Source organism: Pseudonaja textilis, chromosome Z, assembly GCF_049901715.1.
Source record: "Pseudonaja textilis isolate UNSWEBS1 chromosome Z, rPseTex1.2, whole genome shotgun sequence".
NCBI lineage: Eukaryota > Metazoa > Chordata > Lepidosauria > Squamata > Elapidae > Pseudonaja > Pseudonaja textilis.
This window is the reverse complement of record NC_142008.1, coordinates 104,544,610-104,566,915: the sequence shown is the minus strand read 5'-3', so window position 1 is coordinate 104,566,915 and position 22,306 is coordinate 104,544,610. Positions and strand designations below refer to the sequence as shown.

Sequence of the window (22,306 nt, the reverse complement as noted above, 5' to 3'; positions counted from 1 at the left end):
ATACTTCCATTTCTCTTGAAACCTGGAAATATCTGTAATAGATTAAAATTTATTTAAAAATTCTTGAATCTTCTACTCCTGAAGGGACTGTATATTTTGCTCTAGTCTGATTGTTTTTAAAATGTATTTCCCTAAAATAGAATTTTCCAAAGAAAGGGTTCCTAATGAAAGAAAATAAACTGAAAATTAGACACAAATAGATATTATTATAATTAGGAGGAAATATAGGAAAATATAAAACATTTTCTTAATCATGTTTCCAAATCTGAATGTAGTTAATGATATGAGATTAAGGCACTGGAAACATTTGTTTTTAATAAAAGGTTTGGTGTCAAAGGTAATATTATAGAGAAAAGTAAACAACTTCTTTTTGCACTGGACTCTTGTAACTCTTCTTAAGATGTTTTATACTGGGATGAATGAATGTTTCATCAGAATGAACACTTTAATTTGAGAAAACAGGAGTGGTCTTGTTATAACAATGATTTTTTTTATCTGCAGGTAATACCTGTATGAACAGTTCATCTGTTGTCTGATAATCAGAAACTGGCCAAATTGAATGGTTACACCATTGATTTATCCAAAGTCCCAAGTTTAATATTATTAAGCCTCAGTATGATTTCACACATAAGTGAATTGAATAAAACCAAATTTTAATGTATTAAATTAACATATAGTTGCTTTTGTTTTCCAGGATGCATATAAAGAAAGAAAATGTTCTAAAAAACAACACAGCACCAAACAAATTCATCCTTCTGGGTCTTTCTAAAGAATACCCCAAATAAAAACTAAGTCATCTGCAAAGGCTTGTAATTTAAATTCTTCCTTTTTAATTTTCATTCCTTTTATAGTTTTATCTTCTCTAATATTTCTATTCGACACTTCCAGAGTCAATACAAATAGCAAGGGAGAAAGGGGACATCCTTGTCTTGTGCCTTTTCTTATGTTAATAGAGTCTGTAAATTCTCCCTCTATCATTACCTTTGCACTTTGCTCATGATAAATTGCTTCTATTGCTTGGATAAATCTTCTAGCAAAACCCATCTGTTCCAGTAAGAGTAACATAAATCTCCAATTCACATTGTCAAATGCCTTTTGGGCATCTAAAAATATCAAAGCCATTTGCTTTTCAGGATGTGCCTCATAATATTCCAAAGTGTCCAAAATTACTCTCATATTGTCTCTAATTTGTCTCTTTGGCAGAAATCCATTTTGATCTGGATGGATAAAATTATTCAAATATTTTTTAAGTCTTTCTGCTAATATTGAAGCAAAAATTTTATAGTCTGCATTTAATAAAGAAATCGGTCTGTAATTCTTAATTTGCAGTGGGTCAGCCTCCTCTTTTGGAATAAGTATAATATAAGCCTCTGACCATGTTTTAGGTATCGTCTTCTTTGACATAGCTTCATTCATAACATCTAAAAGTGGAATGCTCAATGATTCTTGTAATATTTTGTAGAATTCTGCAGGCAGCCCATCTGGACCTGGTGCTTTCCCATTATTTTGTTTCTTAAGTACTTGGCTTAGTTCCATCATTGTTATATTACTTTCTAACATTTCTTCAGTCTCTTTAGATATTTTAGGTAAGTTTGCATTCTGCAAGTACTGTTTAATTTTTTCCTCATCAATATTCTCTTTCTCGTATAGTTGTCCATAAAAGTCTCGAATAATTTCCTTTTTCTCTTTATTGCCATAACAAACTTGACCTTGATCATCTATTAACTGTGATATTTTCCTCGACTCTTTCTCCTTTCTCAGCTTATATGCTAGCCATCTACCTGGCTTATTTGCATCTTCAAAGTAGTTCTGTTTAGCATTCCTAATCTTCTGTGCCAGTTCTTCTTTCTCTATTAAATCCATTTTATGTTTAGTTATATCCAGTTTCAATTTGATGTCTTTTTTCTGTGGCATTTTCTGTAGTTCTTTTTCAAGTCTTTTGTGCTCGTCTTCCAGGGCTTTAGTGGCTTGCCTTTTCCTAATATTCTTTTTTTCTTATGTAATCTATTATCAAACCTCTCGATATGCCTTCATTGTGTCCCAAACATTCTGTGCTGAAGTATCTTCTTTTCTATTTTCTTTAAAGAAAAAGGCAAGTTCTTTCTCGAACCGTTGTATAAAGTCCTTCTCCTTTAAAATAGTGTTATTTAACGTCCATCTCGATCTTTTTTTTTTGTCCCTTCCATTTAATTGTCAATGGGTTGTGATCTGCCCAAGTACTTGCTTCAATGTTTATTTCTTGAATACTAGATATTAATTCTGTTGAAATCCAGATCATATCTAATCTGGACCATGATACGTGTCTATTTGAATAAAAAGTATATTGTTTGGTTTTAGCATTTCTTTCTCTCCATATATCTTTTAAAATTAGTTCATCTGTCATTTTAAAAAAGGATTTAGGAAGTGTCTTTCTGTTGTGCTTTGCTGTTGTTGCTATATAGTCCAATTTATTGTCCACAATTCCATTCAAGTCTCCCATCATAATTATATTAGCATAGTCCAGTCCAGTTATTTTCATATGTAATTTTTTATAGAATTCTTCTTGTTTATCATTCGGAGCGTAAATTGCAGTCAAAAGTATTTTTATATTATTATCCATCATTTCCACCATTAATATTCTTCCATCTTCATCAGCGTGAATCAATTTTGCGGGGATGGCCTCTTTAATATATAAAACCGCTCCTCTTTTCTTACATTGAGTCAAAGAAGTAAATAATTTCCCTAGTTTTGGCTGTACTAACAATTGTTCATGTTGTTTTTTAATATGTACTTCTTGTAAGCAAATTATATCAAACTTTAATTTCCCTAATTTATGAAAAATCTTCCTTCTCTTAGCAGCTGAGTTCAGTCCGTTTATGTTCATTGTAATCAATTTTTTCTCTTCCATGATGATATTTTATATTTAGGTTTGGCAGGTCTCATACATCTTGGTTCACGTTGGTCTTTGATATCCACCTGTCCACCTATTACGCCTTCTTCTTTTTCAATCTCCATTTGTTCCTCTTGGGATTCAGTTAATAAGACCTCTTTTTCTGCCTCTTCCTCTCTCCTTCCAAAAAGTTCTGTGTAGAAGAGTTCTGCTTTCTCAGTTGAATCAATTCTATGTCTCTGTTCTTGCCATATAAACATCAGTCCTTCTGGGATCAGCCATCTGTAATTCACCTCCTTTTTCAATAACACTTTGGTTAGAAATCGATATTCTCCTCTCATCTCTCTCACTCTTCTAGGTATTTGTTTTAGGACCAAGATTTCTTTACCTTTATATTTCAACATCTTCTCTCTTGCCGCTTGTAAAATTTGTGTCTTGATGGATTTTTTAGTAAATCTAATGTGAACTTCTCTGGGTAGGTTATTTCTCATCGCATATCTTGTGGAAACTCGGTATATCTCATCTATTCCATCCATCATCTTTTCCTCTGTTATTTCCAAAGCATCAGCCAAGATTTCTATCATTATCGCAGCCAAGTCTTGCCCTTTTTCTTCCTCTATATTTTGGAATCTGAGATAGAATTCTGACCTCTCCATCTCCTACTTCAGCATCCCACTTTTTTCTTGTTCAACCACTATTAATCTAGTATGAATATTTCCAATCTTCTCCTCTCTTCGTTTACCCTCTTCTTCAACTTTTTGAAGTCTCACATCGTACTTCACCATCATCTGTTGGATATTTTCCACCTTTTCTTCAGTCTTCCCTGTTCTTTGTTCAGTGATGTCTATTTTTATCTTAAGGTCTTGAATTCCTTGCATAATCATCTGTAAAGTTACTTTTTCTTGCTCTTTATCTTGCTTTGACATTATCTGCGTTGAACGTTGTCCTCCAGATGGTGAGGAGGCAGAAGTAGATATAGAAGCACCCAAGGTATGAGTTTCTTGCTCATTTTAAATGGTTCAAAATCTTCAGATTCTTTCAAATTTTAATCCAATTAAAAACGTAGCCAATTATAATCCAGAGTGGAAAAGTCCAGCTGTAAAAAGCCCAGTAGTGAAGGAAAGAAAAAAAAAGGAAAAAAGAAGAAATTCTTCAGGTTCTTCCTGACCCTAATCCAATTATAAAGTAGTCCACAATAAAAAATAAAAATAAGAAGAAGAGAACCCAATAATAATAATAATAATAATAATAATAATAATAATAATAAAAAGAACAAAGAAAAACAAAAAGGTTTCTTCAGGTTCTTCACATCTTAATCCAGCTAGAAAATCTCAATTTAAAAAAAAGAAAAAAGGAGGCCAAAATAATCCAGGAGCATAGATAGAAAAAGCAAAAATCCCAATGAAAACGGGGATAAATTCATCTCCTTTATGGGTTGTGCTGTGCAGAATTATTTTGCATTATTTTTGGGTGGAACAGAATGTTTCCTCTTGGCCTCAATGGCTTATGATCGTTATGTTGCCATTTGCAAGCCACTGCACTACTCTGTTCTAATGGGGGAAAATGTTTGTACTAACTTAGCTGTAGCCTCTCGGTTAAGTGGATTTTTCATGTCCTTTGGCCATACAACTATGGTATTCACAATGCCCTTTTGTAATTCTAATGTTATCGATCATTATTTTTGTGACATTCCTCCATTACTGAAATTGGCTTGTGGTAACACATTTAGAATTGATTTTGTAGTTGTTGTGATTTTTGCAACTTTTCCTTTTTTTCTGATTTTAATGTCTTACTCTGGAATCATTGCTGCCATTTCAAAGATCTCAACCTCTGAGGGCCAGAAAAAGACTTTCTCCACTTGCTCCTCACATCTCATTGTTGTGATCTTATTCTTTGGTTCTGCTTGTATTAAGTATATGAAACCCAATTCCACTGTTTCTCCAAATGCAGACAAATACCTCTCTCTTTTTCACACGATCATTTGCCTTGCTTTAAACCCTGTCATATATAGTTTGAGGAACAAAGAAGTGAAAGGTGCTTTTATGAGACTCTGGGAAAGTACACTTTTGGATTGACTTTTTGCATGTATTGTAAAATCTGAAGAAGTTGTGAATTTGAGATTCCAAGAATTAACTTTTAGAATTATCTTTTAGAAAATTCCTGCAACAAAGATGAATGAATAGTTCACTTAGATATGAAAGACCTCAAATTAGAAGTAATTATTATAGAAACAATGCCTAAAGTTTTTGTTATCCTACTAATATAATTCAATTGTTTAAGTGAAAATTTGAAAATTACATAAAAATGTATAAACCTGCTTCACTGGTTTTTTTTATAAAAAACTATAACCTACATGTTAAGACTTAAATGATGAGGTCTTATTTTTATTGTGATTAGTAAAATTGCTATTTCTGACCAATAGCCAAGTATAGATATAAGTAGTTTGATTACTACCACCTAGTGAAAATAGTGAGTTTTACACATAATTTGAGATGGAAACTGTAGCTTACATTTTGAAAAAAACCCAAAGTGAAGGATACTATAATTTTAATTTTACTTCTTAGTTTTCCCCATTTATTTAGAATATCTTTCTCCAACTCATCTCTAAACCATTTAGCTGTGGTGATGGCAGTAAATGTAAAATTGCAGGCTACTATATTTTTTTTTTCCTGTGGCGAATATATTGATGTTGATCAAGAATATGTCATCTCAGAACAGTGACATATTGATTCAAAGCTGGGTTTTAGGGTCAAGAAAAAAGTGAAATACTTAGGGGTTATGTTGACAAATACAAATATAAAAGCAAATATATATTAATCCTTGCAACCGATGATCCCTTCAAAAAATGGAAGAGGGATGTTTCTGAGTTTATATGGCAAGGGAAAATAACCAAGAATTAGGTACAAACTACTGCAAGATGCTATGGAAAGAGGGACTTTGGATTTATCAGAAATTGTATTTTGATTCATGCTGTCTGGCCTGGTTAAAAGAGTGAGTGAACCTCCAGAATAAGAGGCAACTTGAATTAGAGGGCTACAAATTAATGTTTGAATGGCATGGTTATTTATGGTATGATAAAGTTAATGTTAATTTTAATAATTATTTTGCTAAACGTGCCATACTAAGAGTTTGGAACAGTAGTGGGATCCTACCCATTCCACTACCAGATCAGTGATCATGTGCGCATTCACACACAACTAATGCACATGCACCTATTACACACACACACCTAGCATGTGTGCGTATAGCTTTCTCATACCAGCAGGCCAATCAGCTGAGAGAATAAAGAAGAGAAAAGTGCAGGGGTCGGTGGGAGGGCTGATCCTGCACTTTTTTCTTCTTTCTCCACTCAGCTGATTGGATTGTTTTTGTTGCGTCTATTGGACTAACCCACAGTCTTCACTCTGGTCCACGCTTCTAGCGGGAATGCGGACCGCTCCTATTGGTTGATGCCATTTGACAGCCAGCTATAACAGGAGCTGTCAAACAGCATCAGCTGTTGCCGCCAGCTGACTGCCCTGTTAGTACGGCAGCCGCGGCAACTCTTTATTCTTGTAATAAAATTACAGTTGATGTTCGCTCCAAGTTTGCCTCAGTGATTACTGCCACTCCACAACACTGGCAACGAGGGCGGGATACAAATAAGAGGCAGCCGGACAAAGAATAGCTGAGCTCAGTCACTACAAAAAGAGCCGAAGTTACTAAGAGTTGACTGTCATAGCTGTTGATACTATTCGTGAGCGCGAATTTTAACTTCCCTGCAGAAGAGACAGCACTGCCGAAGCAAGATGACTTCGAACCCTGCATTCCTGCCTTTCAGACCGACGGCTGAGACATGGGAATCCTACAGAACCGATTTGACTGCTTTCTAGATGCTATAGACCCTGCTGTCGCTACAGCCCATAGGAAAAAGTCCTACTTTTTAAGTTTTTGCAGAGCCGTAGTATTTGACACTGCCACAGCATTGGTAGCTTTGCGTTCTGTCAGGGCTGTTCCTTGGGAAGAATTGCAGGAAATTCTTTCCAATCACTATTCCCCTAAGCCATCCCAAATTGCCAGAAGGCATGCTTTCAGGAGGCGAATTCAAGTTGGGAGAGAAACCATTAGTGAATACATGGGTGCCCTACGGACAGCCACTTTGCATTGTGGGTTTAGAGACTATCTAGAGGACATGCTATTAGATCAAATAGTCTGTGGAGTCAGGGATTTAAGGCTACAAAGGCATCTATTGGCTAAACGAGACTTAACCCTGGCAGTAGCTATTGAAGAGTCTCAAGCTGCTGAACTATCTGCCCTTTCAGCAGCAGAAATTCAGGGGAATCCGATCGGCCAGAGTAGCTCAGCCATTCATTACGACGAGGCATCTTTAGAAGAAGGCTCTGATGGGACTAACGATGTAAATTGCCTCAGGCAGCAGAAACCCATTCAAGAAGAAATCAGGCCAAACCCCATTCTACCTCCCCGGCATCAGCCCATTTGCCTAAGCTGTGGGGGAAACCACCTCAGGACATCCTGCAAGTTCAGGAATGCCATTTGTCTGAAATGCCAAAGGAAGGGTCATTTAGCCAGGGTCTGTCAAGCAGGAAAGACTTTTGCCCAAAAGCCTCAGGCAACCCCAATTTTTCAAAGTCAAGAAGACTGTTATACCTGATATCACACCAACCAGACAAACAAAGGCTCTAACAAAATTAGTGTTTTTGTCTCCATAGAAGGTAAACCCTGCAGGATGGAAGTTGACACAGGCTCTGCACTATCCATCATTTCCTGGGGGATCCTAAAAAAGCTACTTCCCAGACTGACAAAGAAGAAGCTCCTCGACTGCCACCTGACCCTACGCGACTACCAAGGCAGAACCATCCCAGTCCTCGGAAAAGGCAAGTTTTTAATACAATTCAAAAAATTTAAAGGTTACTTGCCTTTAGTTGTAGTGAATGGTGCCCTCCCTAGCCTATTGGGATTAGACTGGTTCCCTGTCCTTGGCCTCCATGTAACCGGCATCCACTCTATTTCAAATACTGAAGTAGATACCTTGTTCAAGGACTATGCTGATGTTTTCAGAGAGGGGCTGAGGTGTTACTCAGGAACCCTAATATCATTTAACTTGGACCCTCAGGCAGTACCAATCCGTTTAAAGCCTTGAAGGGTACCATTTGCAATCCACCCCAAATTGGACAGTGAGCTGGACAAATTAATCAAACAAGGTGTATTGGAGCCTGTGGACTTTGCAAAGTGGGAGACCCCAATAGTTACACCCCTAAAGAAAGACGGCAGCATGAGAATCTGTGCTGATTACAAGACGTCATTGAACAGATATTTTCAAATCAGCACCTATCCAGTCCCTGTTACCCAACACCTTCTACATTTTTTTGAGCCAGGAACCATTTTCGCCAAATTAGACATGTCACAGGCCTATCAAAGTTCCCTGTAGATGACACAGCTGCAGAACTCCAGACTATAGTAACTCACAGGGGCACTTTCAAATGCAGGCGCCTCCAGTTTGGCATAAGCATAGCCCCTGGGATTTTCCAATCCCTAATGGAAAGACTTCTCCAAGGACTCCCAGGCATAGTCCCCTACTTTGATGACATTTTCATTTCAGCCATTGACAAGCCCCAATTACTGCTAAGAGTCAGAGCAGTCCTCGATCGTTTCAGACAACATGGCCTCAAGTTAAAAAAAGACAAGTGCACTATTGCCACTAAACAAGTAGAATTTTGGGGTTATAGAATTGACGCCTCTGGTATACAGAGTCATATACCAGAGGCGTACAAAGTCAGAGTTGAGTCCAAAGTCAGAGCTATCCATGATGCACCCACACCTACTAACAAGACTGAGCTCCAGGCCTTCTTAGAACTTCTTAACCTTTCTGCCTCACAAAGCTTCTGTTGCAGAGCCTCTACACAGACTTTTGGACAAACAATCCCCCTGGCACTGGGGACCTAAGGAAGCCCATGCCTTCCACACTATCAAATCTGTTGTAGTTCGAACGGAAAGGAGAGGCTAGACCAGGGCATACGTTAACAATGTTTATTTGATGAACGGTGGTTGTCGCGTCTGCCGGTGAACGGGCAGACTTTTGCGTGCGAGCAACGGCTGGCCGGGCTTGACAGCCGGCTTTTTATATGCCGGCTGTCAAACGCGCCAGCCAATAGGAACGGTTGTTGAATCTGCTTAAAGAGCGGACCGGTTGGAGCCCCAACCGGTTCCCAAGACATAACACCCTTCCCCTAGATGGGAACACATATAGTCTTTGAGATACGCCGGTGGTCTGTGTTGGCGACCCGAGCACGTAACTCAGGAGGGTCATTGGCGAAGACAAGTTCGCGGACCCCTGGTCAGGGTACGCGAGGGGGCAAACAGGTCTCGGCGCAGGAACTGGAGCCAGGAAAAGTCTCTGCCTTCGCTGGGGATAAACGGTGGTGCTCCCGGCTGGCAGTCCCGGTCTACTGCCTGCTCCCTCTGCTCCGTTGGTGAAGGGTGATCACTCTGGGGATCACTAGCTGGACCTTGGAGTGGCGCCCGCGACTCATCTGGTGGAGACGGGTCTGGGCGGTCAGGCTGCTCCGTGCCTCCGCAGCTGGTCCAGGTGTCTTCGCACACACCCACCGTCTTCAAGTTGGACCCGATAAGATCTCGGACCTGTGACAGCCACGCACTTTCCCGGCCACCCAGTGGGTCCCCGCGTAGTTCCTAGCAAACACTAGGTCCTGAACTGCGAAATTCCTGGCCAGACTGTCAGACCCCAAAGGGAGTCTGGACAGTAGTGGTGGTGCAGCCTGTCTAATGTAGTCCTCAGGCGCCTCCCCATCAGCAGCTCAGCAGGGGATTTGTTCGTAACTGTGCAGTGTGGTATGCTGGCTTAGGAGGAATTGAGACAGTTTAGAATGCCAATCCACTTGGCCGAACCTGGCTAACGCCTCCTTGGCTGATCTGACTGCCCGTTCAGCCAACCTGTTGCTGGTGGGGTGGAAGGGTGCCGTGAAGATGTGTCTGATGCCTAGATTGGTGACATACCTACTAAATTCGTTCGAGGTGAACTGGGGCCATTATCGGAGACCAGTGTGTCAGGAGTCCGTGAGTTACGACTAAAAGGTGAGTCAGGGCTTTAACAACTGCCTGTGTGGTGGTCGTGGAAGTAAGGCCACATCTATCCATTTTGAATAGGCGTCCACAACCACCAAGAAGGTCTTGCGTGCATTGGCCCGGCCAGGTCGATGTGAAGCCGTGACCACGGGCACTGGCACTTTCCCACTTTGTGGGTGTGGCGTTGGTGGGGCTGCCCTAGATTCCTGACAGGGTCGGCACGAGCTACCCACTTGGCGATCTGATCGTCCATCCCGGCCACCAGAGCGTTAATCTCGAGCTAACGCCTTCATCTGCACAATTCCTGGATGGCCCTCGTGCAGCATCTTCAAGACGGGTATGCGAAGGGTGGTTGGTATGACCACTCTGGTACCCCACAATAGGCATCCCTGCAACTTAGAGAGCTCTAGCTGGCGAAGTTTTAAATGGGGGCGAAATCAACTGAATAGTTAGTTTCCGGCCACCCTCCTACCCAGTCCAGAACCTGGGCGATTGTTCTGTCCTTCTTGGAATGTGATGCTATGTCGCCTGCAGTCACCGGCAGCTTGAGTTCGTTTACATCAAAATGGCATGCACAGGAGCTGGGTCCTCGACTGGGGCTGGCAAGGGCAGCGGCTGAGGGCATCAGCGTGGTTTAGATTTTTACCGGGATGATAGACCAGTTTGTACGAGTAAGCTGCCAGGAATAAGGTCCATCTGATCATTCTAGGCGATAACATTCATGGGTTTGCTTTCCCTGATAATAATCCTAAAAGCGGCTTGTGATCAGTAATAAGTTCAATTGGTGTCCGAATAGAAATTCGTGGAATTTTTTGACTGCTGCTACTGCAGCCAAGGCCTCCTTATCAACCTGGCTGTAATTACGCTCAGTCGCTGAAAGGGTTCTTGAAAAGAAGGCAATTGGTGCCTCGGAGCCATTGGGGAGCCTGTGACTTAAGACAGCTCCTATCCCAAAAGGGGATGCGTCTGCGGCTAGGACCAAAGGAAGGCGTTGGTCAAATTGTATTAAGACAGCCTCAGAGGTGAGTAGAGATTTGACTGCCACAAATGCTTGGTTTTCTTTGGGTCCCCAGTGCCATGGTGTGTTTCTGTCTAAGAGTCTGTGCAATGGCTCCGCAACTGACGCCTTGTGTGGGAGAAACGAAGCGTAGAAGTTCAATAACCCCAGGAAGGCTTGTAACTCGGTTTTGTTGGTAGGCGGCGCCTCGTGGATGGCCTTGATTTCGATTCCACTGGGTGGATGCCTGAGGCGCTCAGCCTGTAGCCTAGAAAGTCCACCTGTCTAGTGGCGATGGTACACTTCTCCCGCTTTAGTTTGAGGCCATGCTGCCTGAACTTCTCTAATACTGCCCTGACTCTCTGGATGAGTTGGGGTCTGTCCCTGGCTGTGACTAAGATGTCATCGAAATATGGCACTACGCCCGGGAGACCTGGAGGATTCGCCCATCAGTGATTGAAAATACCTGGGGCTACACTTCACGCCAAACTGGAGACGCTTTACATCTGAATGCCCCTCTGTGTGTAACTATGGTCTGTAAGTCAGCTGTTTGGTTATCCATGGGGAACTGTTGGTATGCCTGTGACATGTCCAGTTTGGCTAAATGGTGCCAGGTTCAAATGTGTGTAACAGGTGCTGAATGACCGGGACTGGATATGCGCTAACCTGTAGATAACGGTTGATTGACGTCTTGTAGTCAGCACAAATTCTTAGATTACCGCCTTTTTTTAGCGGGGTGACTATTGGGGTCTCCCACTTAGCGAAATCTGTGGGTTCTATCACCCCTTGTTTTAGTAGTTTGTCTAGTTCCGCATCCAATTTGGGGCGGATGGCGAAAGGTACTCTACGTGGGTTTTGCTTAACGGGACTGCCTGTGGGTCTACTGAGAAGGAGATGGAGTGCCCTTATAGCAGCCTAACTCACTACTAAAAACGTCAGAGAAGTCTGTAAATCAGGAGTCAACATCAGAAGTTGAGACAGCATGGACTCCTTTTATACTAAGGCTGAGAGAGGGGAACCAATCCAACCCCAAAAGACTAGGAGGGCACCATTAATAACCACTAAAGGCAAATGGCCTTTAAAGGTTTGGAATTTCACGAGAAACTTGCCTTTCCCGAGGACGGGATGTTCTTTCCTTGGTAGTCTCTCAAGGTGAGATGGCACTTTTGCAGCTGGTTCTTTGTCGTCTGGGCTGGATCTTCTAAGCGTGTCCCAAGATATGATTGAGAGCGCTGACCCCGTGTCTACCTCCATGCGGCAGGGATTACCTCTAGTAAGACGGAAAGTGTAATTTTATTGGGTGTAAAGTGTGTGGTTGGCTTGGTAGCAAGTATGGCATTTTTCTACCTTCCTTCGGGAACAGGAGAGGAAGGGGATCTTTGTGTGGAGAGGTGCGGCGCTGCCTGGCAGACTCTGCGAGGTGACCTTTCTTGTGGCAGTTGTGGCAGGTGGCGTTTCTGAACCTGCAAGATGCCCGGAATGGGAACCTCCACAGGTCAGGCATAAAAGAGTTTGTTTTGGGCCACTGTTGTTTCTTGGCCTCGCCTCCTACCTGCGGCTGTCTCGTTGGCTTGAGGCGATGCACACGGAGTATTCTGCAGGGTCATCCTCACTTACCGCTACTTCAGAGTGTACGGAGGAAGTGCTGGGTCTGGAAACGGTGCCCTGGATCTCAGCTGCGGACTGTGCTGCAAGTTCTGCAGCTAAGGCTTCTTCAACTGCCTGGGGAGGTTTAGGTCTCTTCTAGCCAGCAAACGCCTCTGGAGTTTTAGATCCCTCACCCCACAAACGAGTTGGTCGAGCAGCATGTCGTCCAAATAGTTCTTGAACTCACATTGTAGAGCTGCTGTCCTCAGGACTGCCATATATTGATTTATGGATTCCCCCTCGGCTTGCTTCCTCATCCTAAAGGCGAAGCGCCTAGCAATCTGAGACGGTTTTGGTGAGTAGTGGTTGGATTAGCGTTTCCACCAACTCTGCCCATGGGACATTCCCGATTTCTCGTGGGGCCAGGAGTGCTGTGGCGGTGTCGTATACTACAGCCCCACAGTAGCTGAGGAAGTAGGATTTCTTCCTCTGCTCAAACTTCAGCCAGTCCAATGGCATCGATAAAGTGGTTGAAGCGATTCTTATACGAATCCCACTTTTCCTCATCAGGTTTGAAAGGGGGGAATACTGAATTGACATTCATTTTGGACCCTCAGTCTCTTGGTAGACTGGTCTGCCTCACTGGGTGCTCGTGGTCTTGGATTGATGCTGCTTGAGAGCGTTGGCGGCTGTGGCTACAGTGCCCTAGTCTCACTCAATGACTTCGGCTTTCCTGAGGCGCTTGAATTTTTGCGCTCTTTGCGAGCGTTAGGCGGCTGTGGCTGCGGTGCTGTACTGACAGAGCTTTAAAATTCGAGCCTTTTTTATTTTATTTTTTTTTATTTTATTTTATTTTTGGGGGAGGCGGCTGAGGCGCTCGAATTTCACTTGGTGGCTTCTGTAGTGACCTCTATTGTAATTTTGCGCCTTTTTGTAATTGAGGCGGCTGAGGCTCTCAGCGCCGTAGCTTGCTCTAGTGGCTGCAGCTCAATGACAGCCGTTAGAATTTTCGCGCCTTTTTCTGCGCGCTGGCGGCTGCGGCTTCAACACCCGACTCTCACTATCTGTGGTGCTCTAACCTTTGCAACTTTTACCGACAGCACCCAGCCTTCGCTAACCACGGCAGATCTAACCTGAGCGGCTCTAGCACTTTCACTTCTGAGCCCGATGCTCGGTAATCCAAGCGGCTGCAGCTTGCTCGGTAAACCAAACGGCTGTGGCTTCCGTTCCTTGAGGAAATGCTCCTGACTAGCCTTCCGATCCCATCCTCGTCGCCAGTGTTGTAGTTCGAAGGAAAGGAGAGGCTAGACCAGGGCATACGGTTAACAATGTTTATTTGATGAACGGTGGTTGTCGCGTCTGCCGGTGAACGGGCAGACTCGCGTGCGAGCAACGGCTGGCTTGGCTTGACAGCCGGCTTTTTATATGCCGGCTGTCAAACGGCGCCAGCCAATAGGAATCTGCTTAAAGAGCGGACCCGGTTGGAGCCCCAACCGGTTCCCAAGACATAACAAAATCATTACTCACTTCTAGTGCAGTACTAATACAATTCAATCAACAGTTGCCTTTAGTTCTACCTGCAGATGCTTCTTCTTTTGGCATAGGGGCTGTTTTAAGTCATAGACTGCCAAATGGTTCTGAGGCACCAATTGCTTTTTTCTCCAGGACCTTTTTCTCAACCGAGTGCAATTACAGCCAAATTGACAAGGAGGCTTTGGCTGCAGTTGCTTCTGTCAAAAAATTCCATGAGTTTCTATATGGACACCATTTCGAATTAATCACGGATCACAAGCCTCTGTTGGGCCTTTTGTCTGGTGAAAAACAAACCCTTCAGATTTTGTCTCCAAGGATGACCAGGTGGACTTTATTTCTGGCTGCCTATTCCTATATGCTGGTTCATCGCCCTGGCAAAACCCTATGCCACGCTGACGCTCTCAGTCGCTGCCCTCTGCCTGTTCCTGTGGAAGATCCTGCACCAATTAATGCTATTTTTGAGATTAATGATCTCAATCTTCCCATCACTGCCCTTGACATCGTTGCCCATTCCTCACGGGACAAGGTAATCTCCCAAGTTCTGCACTGGGTGGGAAGGGAGTGGCCAGCAATTCCATATGCCCCCAAATTCCTGCCCTTCAAGATTCGCCAGCAAGAACTATTGTCTTTGCAAGGCTGTTTACTGTGGGGAATGAGGGTAGTTATCCCTCATTCCCCAGGGCTCAGTTTTAAAAGTCCTGCATGAAGGCCATCCTGGCATTGTCAGGATGAAGGCTCTGTCTCACAGTTACATATGGTGGCCAGGAATGGATGCTTAAACCACTAATTGGGTGAACGCTTGTCAGAAATGCCAGACTACCAGGCCTGCTCCACCCACACCTACTCCAGGCAGGTGGGAAGATTCTGGAGCCCCTTGGTCCCGGTTGCATATTGATCTAGCTGGCCCTGTTCATGGGAGAACATTTCTGGTAATGGTAGATTCCTTCTCAAAATGGATAGACCTGGCCTTACTGACCACCACAGCTTCACAGGCTATTACAAAGGCTCTAACTAAGGTATTCTTTACCCATGGCCTCCCTGACACCATTGTGTCTGATAACGGCCCCCAGTTTACTTCCTGTGAGTTTGAGGTTTTCTTAGCCAACCTGGGGATCAGGCATGCCCTCACAGCTCCTTTTCATCCTGCTAGTAATGGCATGGCTGAAAGGGCAGTCGGGTCAGTTAAGGAGGCCCTGGAAAGGTTTGGCCCAATAGACTGGCACTCTAAGCTTTCTAGGTACCTTTTAACCCAACACACAACCCCCTGTGCCACTACTAACAAGCCTCCAGCAGAGCTCCTCATGGGCAGATGCCTGAGAACCACCCTAGACAGGGTCCATCCTCTTTATGCCCCAGTTACCCCCCTGGGATCAAACATCCAAGCAAGAGAGTTGGCTCTACATGACCAGGTCTATGCACATAACTATTCAGGTCACCCCTTATGGGTGCCTGGGCAAATTGTGGCAGTAACTGGTCCCAAGTCTTACAGGTCTTGCTGCAAGACGGTTGCACCTGGTGCAGGCACATCGACCAACTAAAAAGGCGCTGGAGCATGGCTACTGATGACCCTCATTGCATGCCAAGAGAAACGGACCTGCTGACACATGCAGAGGCTTCCCCGAGACACTACAGGTGAGTAAGCCTACCTGGACTGCTGCCAGTTCCTTGCCCAGGGTCACCCGAAGCCGAGTCTCCAGTCCCTGTGAATCCAGAAGCAGCCCAGCAAGCGGAGGACTTCTTGCCCGCAGCAGCTCCACCAGAACTGAAACGATCCAGCTGCCTGCGCAGGCGTCCAGCCTACCTTAAAGACTATGCATGCTCCATGCTAGGGGAAAGGAGTGTTGCGTCTTTTGGACTAACCTGCAGTCTTCACTCCAGTCCGTGCTTCTAGCGGGAATGCGGACCTCTCCTATTGGTTGATGCCATTTGACAGCCGGCTATAAAAGGAGCTGTCAAATGGCATCAGCTGTTGCTGCCAGCTGACTGCCCTGTTAGCATGGCAGCCGTGGCAACCCTTTATTCTTGTAATAAAGTTGATGTTCGCTCCGAGTCTTCCTCAGTGATTACCTCCACTCCACAACAGTTTTCCTCTTCTCAGCTGATTATCGGAAGCTTTTTTTTTTTTTTACTACCAGTTGGATCTGAACTGTTCTGAACTGGTAGCATACCATCACTGGTTTGGAATAAATATAAAACAAGGTTCTCTATGAAGTTGCCTATTTGGGTGTCCCCCCAGAAAGGTTTTTTAAGAAAAGAAATGGTAGCAAAGCCAGACTGATGAATGTATTGTAAAATATTATCTTTCAACTGTGATTATCATACACTAAAGTTGAGGGAAGAACTTTAATCGGAAGATTATGTTTGCCATTGATTTACATATCAACTAATGAAAGAACAATTTAAATAAGATAAAAAGAGTTATGGGTTTGATTTTGCTAAAAATGAATTGGAAATCTTACTGTGTGGTAGTGATAAGCATATTTTTGATAAGATTTATGAAACGTTATTGAAATTGAATTTGGAAAGTGAATGTGTAAAACATTGTATTATTCAGTAGGCAAAGTATTTTGGATACAATGTGATGCTTGAACGATGGGAAAATATGTGGATGAAAGATTTAAAATTTACATTAAATTATAATTTAAAAGAAATTTTTATAAGATGGTGTATTATTGATATTTAACACTGGATAAGTTATTTAGAATGCATAAAAGCTTCTTTTCTTATTAAACTGACTTGATATTGAATCCAACTCATCATTGTTTTTTGTTTCTTTATCCACTTACTTGAACTTCAGCAAATGCACTTTACTGCATTCAGTTTATTGTATTATTTTATTTTCTACACTCAAGAATTCCAACTTTCCATGATCACTTTATTCAACATTTCCGCTGTTTATACTTCTTGGATTGTGTTCCCAATTAATAATGATTAAAGGATAGCTGAGTTTCTTAAGGCTTTATTTCAGTTTCTGTAAAAGAATGTTTTCTGTAGCAGATACTAGAAATTTCCTGGAAATTGCACAAAGTATCTGGAACTCACCAACCCCCCAAAACATATTTAAATGGAACCAAGGTAAGGCATAAAAGGCCTCCAAAGCAACAGAGAACTAAAGCAACCCTGGTTGAATATACCTTCAGTCCAAGAAAGAGTAAAGTAGGAAAAAAAGGAACTAGTTAGATGTAAAATAATTAAAGTCAAAAACTTATCAGGATTCTGGAATAAGAAAATTAAAAGAAATGAATGGATTAAATGAAATAAATTTAACTTGAATTTGGAATATTGCATCATGTAAAGTATATTGTGAATTAAATGAATAGATAAAAATTATCTTTATGTGAAAGAGGAATGTTTAAATTTGTTAACAGAATGGATTGGCTGATTGCATTAAATAAAGAAGTAAGTAGAAAAAGAAGGGAAACATAAAGTTTTGAAAAGATCACGTGATAATAGAAGTGGATGTATTGAAATTAATCATTGGAAAAAGTTATAGATATGAGGGGAGGAAATCACTCTTTTATTTTGATTCTTTTTTATGGGCTGGAAATTTGAAATAATGATAAATGTATTATTCAAGGGACTGAAAGTTATAGAAAGGTAGGTAGTATAATTGAACCACTCAAGCAGCATATATTTGTTTATGATAGAACAAATTTATAGAAAAGGATGCTATTTCATCACCTTGAAAGATTATTATGCATGTAAAAATAGAGATATATTGAAGTACCAAGAATGGAAGATAAAATAGCAAGTGCTTTTGCTAAATATGGAACATTTTTTGGACTTTCTACTGAAAATAGATCAAACTAATTTTTTTACAATTGAGCAAGTATCGAATAAGGGGACGAATGAGTTATGTTTATTTATACGAAGGAGGGAGTGTAACGTTTTTTTACTAAAACTGCTGTAATTAAAATCGTAAATGACTTCTTTAAATGTTTTGTTTCCTTTCTCTTTTACCTGCATTGTTTCCTAAACCTTTTCTTTTTTCTTTTTTCCACTTTAGTTCTTTTATATATTTCTTACATTTCTTTTTTCAATTTTGTTTTTCAATATAAATTATATATGTGAAATAATACTTCACATTAAAGTGGTCTTCAGATAGAAATTTATTTTTCATTTCATTTCATTGTGCTCTATTCTTAATTCGGAACTTTTTGCAGAGGTCTTTCTCTTAGATATGTTAATTAGATTGAATGTTATATCCAAAAAAGGAAAAATTCTCAATAATTATCAAATTCCATCCTGTGTAAGGACCAGCACAATGATATACAGAGAAACCTTCCTTGGTTCCTACTAGATTTCTGGTCTCATCCAAATTTATCTTTTATTTTAAATGCATAATTAAAATATAGACATATAGAATAGCACTGGTGTCAGGGTTCCAAGTAACAATCAAAACTCTGAGGCAGATTGATTCTTCAAAGAATAGATTTATTGGACATGACATATTGGCACGACCTGGTGAAAATATTCCTGTGGTTTTTCACCTAATTAAAAGTAAAAGTTCTTTTACTTTCTCCCAACAATCAGTTACATGGTCCAATCAGGATATAGTCCAGTTGCTAGATGACTCCAGTCCCCTCCTTCCAGACATCTAGTGGTAATGTCCTTGGTTCCCAAGAGAAAGTATTTTATTTTGGCTACAGCACCCCAGCTATCTCTACTTCCCCCTCCTTATCTCATGGCTCCAGTTGTGGCAGCACTGAAGCCCCAAAATGGCCACAGCCAGGTCAGCTTCAGGGTTAACAGCTGGCTTACTATGAAGAATATGAGGTAACCCTGTAATTTCTTAATTCAGAATAGAGTTGGGCAGCTGGATAGAACTGAGCATTTACTAGGCAGATGCCCTTCTTGATACAGTGCAGAGTTCACAGCAGATATTTTTTCTTTGAGCTCCAAATATTAATATCTGCTACTATTTAGGATTGAACTCTCAATCTTCTGAGTGGAAGATGAACAACTTCACTATTAGGCCAGCACACCATTCTAATATGAGTTTATACACTGTAACCCACTATATACTTTTTACAAAAAAAAAAAAAAACCAAACAAACCCAAACTTCTTGGAAGGAAAGTACCCAGCAGGAATTTGAACTTTCTAGTAAGTCACATCTCCGATTACCTGACTCACATCTTTATGTAAACTATTTTAGAAAAGCATCTGCAATATTTTCTCCTCAAAGAGAAAATCCAAGACTTATATTGTTTATAAGTGTTATATAAAAAACAATTCTGAAGCATCCTAGAGAGATAAAGATCCCTCCAGGAATCCAGATTTCACAGTATCAGTTAATATCTCCAACTTTATATATTAATTTCTTCAGGGCCTGAGTCACTTCTTTATTTCGCAAACTATATATGAGAGGGTTGAGTGCTGGAGTAATGATGATATAAAACACAGAAGCCATTTTCACATATTCCTTTGACGTGCTGGATTTTGGTTGCATATATATTGAAAGGACTGATCCAAAAAAAAGTGAAACTACCATCATGTGAGAAGAGCATGTGGAGATGGCCTTATGCTTCCCTGTGAGAGAACCTTTTCCAAATATGGAATACAAAATGCGAGTGTATGACATAAGAATTAATAGAAGTGGTAAGACCAAAGTAAATAAACATGAAATAGACATGCACATTTTGGCCTGATGTGTATCTCCATGAGCTATTTTCACCAAGGCAGGCATTTCACAGAGAAAATGATCAATCTTATTGTGGTTACCAAATGATAAGTTCAAAGTAAATGCAGTATTTATAGCAGAAAAAAATAAACCTCCCACCCAAGAAACCGTTGCCATTGAAATACAGACCTTTTTAGTTATTGTGAGGCTATAGTGCAGCGGAAGGCAAATTGCAATGTAACGATCATATGACATTACACTAAGAAGAAAGCATTCTGTAATTCCAAATGAAAGGAAGAAGTAGAGCTGTATACCACAGCGAATAAGAGGAATGATCCTTTCCTCAGACAGGAGATGAGTCAGCATTTGGGGCACCACAGTTGAAGTATAACAAGCCTCCAAGACAGAGAAGTTGGAGAGAAAGAAATACATTGGGCTGTGAAGATGAGAATCTGCTATGACCAGAAGTACAAGGAGCAAGTTGCCCATCACAGCCATCATGTAAATAAAGACAAATGTCACAAAAAGTGCAATATTTGTCACCCAGATATTTGAGATCCCCATTAATATAAACTCTTCAGGCCAAGAAGTCTGATTGCCATCTCTCAAGTTGTCTATTATACCTGATAAAATAAAAGAAATCACCATTGGTAATACTTGCTGCAGTCTAATATGCCATAATTTTAATGGAAATTAAACAATCTTTCCATCCTTAAATTAAGATACAACACAGAGTTCAATATTGGGAGTTGGCTCAAATATCACCTTCTCTCAAATGAAACAGTCAGAATCCCTCAGTTTTCAGGAAAAGGCCTGTTCACTGTGATTACAATCCTCTGAAATATTACTACTGTTCATTAAAAAAAACAGTTTGACATATAGGTTTATGGAACAATTCATTAGAATACATCTGGCTATTCTTTCTTATTTTTATAAATATTAATGATATACAATGGTTTTTCAATCTACTTTTTAAACTAATTTTACAGTTTCATATTAGATGTACTGTTTTTACTTAGGCTTTATTTTGTTTTTATTTTTAAGGGATATTTTTACACCATTTATAGACATTATTAATAATGGCAAGCATAGAAGAAATCAGGACGTTATTGCTATTTTTATAAAATCATTATTGTTAATTATCATTAATGATTAATATTAATCTTATTCAAAGGAAATTTAAAAATTAGCTCATGGGAGAATCAATGGAATAAATGTTTCAATAATAAATCACTTTGTGATTAAACTTAAATATTTAGAATCACAAAACTAACAGCAATTAAAGAAAGAAATAATTCTGCAATATTAAAAAATGCTAGAGACTTTTATGTTCATTCATATTTAAACCTACTGATGTTCATACATATTTCAACCTACTGATGTTGTGCCAAGGGTTTTACCATATTATATTGATTAATAAAGAATATCTTCAAGCCATCCTGAGACATTTTGTAAAATGGACAGCCATACAAATTGATAAATAAATAAATAAATATTGCATGTAAATGTCAAATGTCCAAAGAAATCCAAAGCAGAAACTCAGAATAAAGCATTTTTAAGATGAACCTGAAACAGAAGGCCAAGAAGACCAAATTCTGTTTATAATGTCCATTATGTTTTTCAAAAATACAGTTGTAACCATTCAGCTTAATGAAAATAAGTATTTTTGTATTGCTGAAATATCACCTTTTTTTTCATTGCAAAAGGTACTAGTTTGTTCTTAAAAATAAGGCTATTTCAAATGAGAATAAAAGGGAAAACAAGAAAGCAATTCAAGTAAGGCAAAATAATTTTGAAAACAACATAATTGATGACTTTTAAGAAGTACAATAAAACTTTACATTAAGAAAAGGAACTAACCAGAGATAAGGTGAAGGATATTCTTTTAGATATTTAGGGATATTTGAGCATTTTAAGAAATATTCAGTAGGAATTGACTTGATAGATATTAATTACCTCTGCTATCTCATAGGACAATATCTGATTTGTGGAAAAGGTTCAAAGTCAGGGAAAAAACTGGAGATTTACAGCTTTTAGAAAGGGAGTCAAATTGTTGAGCATGATTCTATATTTTACTTGGCCAACCTTCTACTAGGTTGTGAAAAGGGAAAAGAAGAAAGATGAAACTTCATGTCACAACAGCTTTGTAGAACTAGAATTTTTTCCTGTAACCCCTCATATTTACATTCAACACTTTTAAAGATTATAGTATGTAAACAGTTTTCTCCTAGTTTCTCTGCAATGCAAATGAACACCTTTGGCTCTGTTGTTACCATCTATCATGTTTTAAAATGTGATGCTCTTGAAGTTCCCTAGGTTTTAACTTTTGGATTATCTATGAGTATTCCCTTGTTTTATAGACTCAATATTAATTTGCTTTATAGACTTCCCATGTCCTCCCAACTGACTGCTGAGTAATAACTTCAGCTGGTAATATTCTGCACAACTTTCTTAATATAACATAGTAATCATGTAAGATGATTGCAATAATTAGTAATCAATAAGAATTTATTCTTTTATGGGTGGGTGAAGCAGAAAAGAAAAGTAAATAATAGTACTTACAATGGATAGATATAAACAAGATCCCTAAGGATCTGTTTTTGTGGTTGGTATTTT

At 40.2% G+C, this 22,306-nt stretch overlaps 1 protein-coding gene across 1 annotated transcript; it reads left to right on the top strand.

Annotated features, from left to right (window-relative positions):
- The first annotated feature begins 695 nt into the window (after positions 1–695).
- Positions 696–4,944, top strand: LOC113451486 (olfactory receptor 10AG1-like). Its single transcript, XM_026722871.2, has 3 exons — positions 696–779; positions 3,254–3,281; positions 4,280–4,944. The coding sequence occupies exons 1-3, from the start codon at positions 696–698 to the stop codon at positions 4,942–4,944; spliced, it is 777 nt and encodes a 258-aa protein (XP_026578656.2).
- The last annotated feature ends 17,362 nt before the right edge of the window (positions 4,945–22,306 follow it).

Bases quoted from the DNA above. Each gene is read 5' to 3' on its own strand.
- LOC113451486 (XM_026722871.2), top strand. From the start codon at position 696: ATGCATATAAAGAAAGAAAATGTTCTAAAAAACAACACAGCACCAAAC. The intron at 780-3,253 runs AAATAAAAACTA...ACCAAGATTTCT, and splicing joins GTCTTTCTAAAGAATACCCC to TTACCTTTATATTTCAACAT. The intron at 3,282-4,279 runs TTGCCGCTTGTA...CCAATGAAAACG, and splicing joins ATATTTCAACATCTTCTCTC to GGGATAAATTCATCTCCTTT.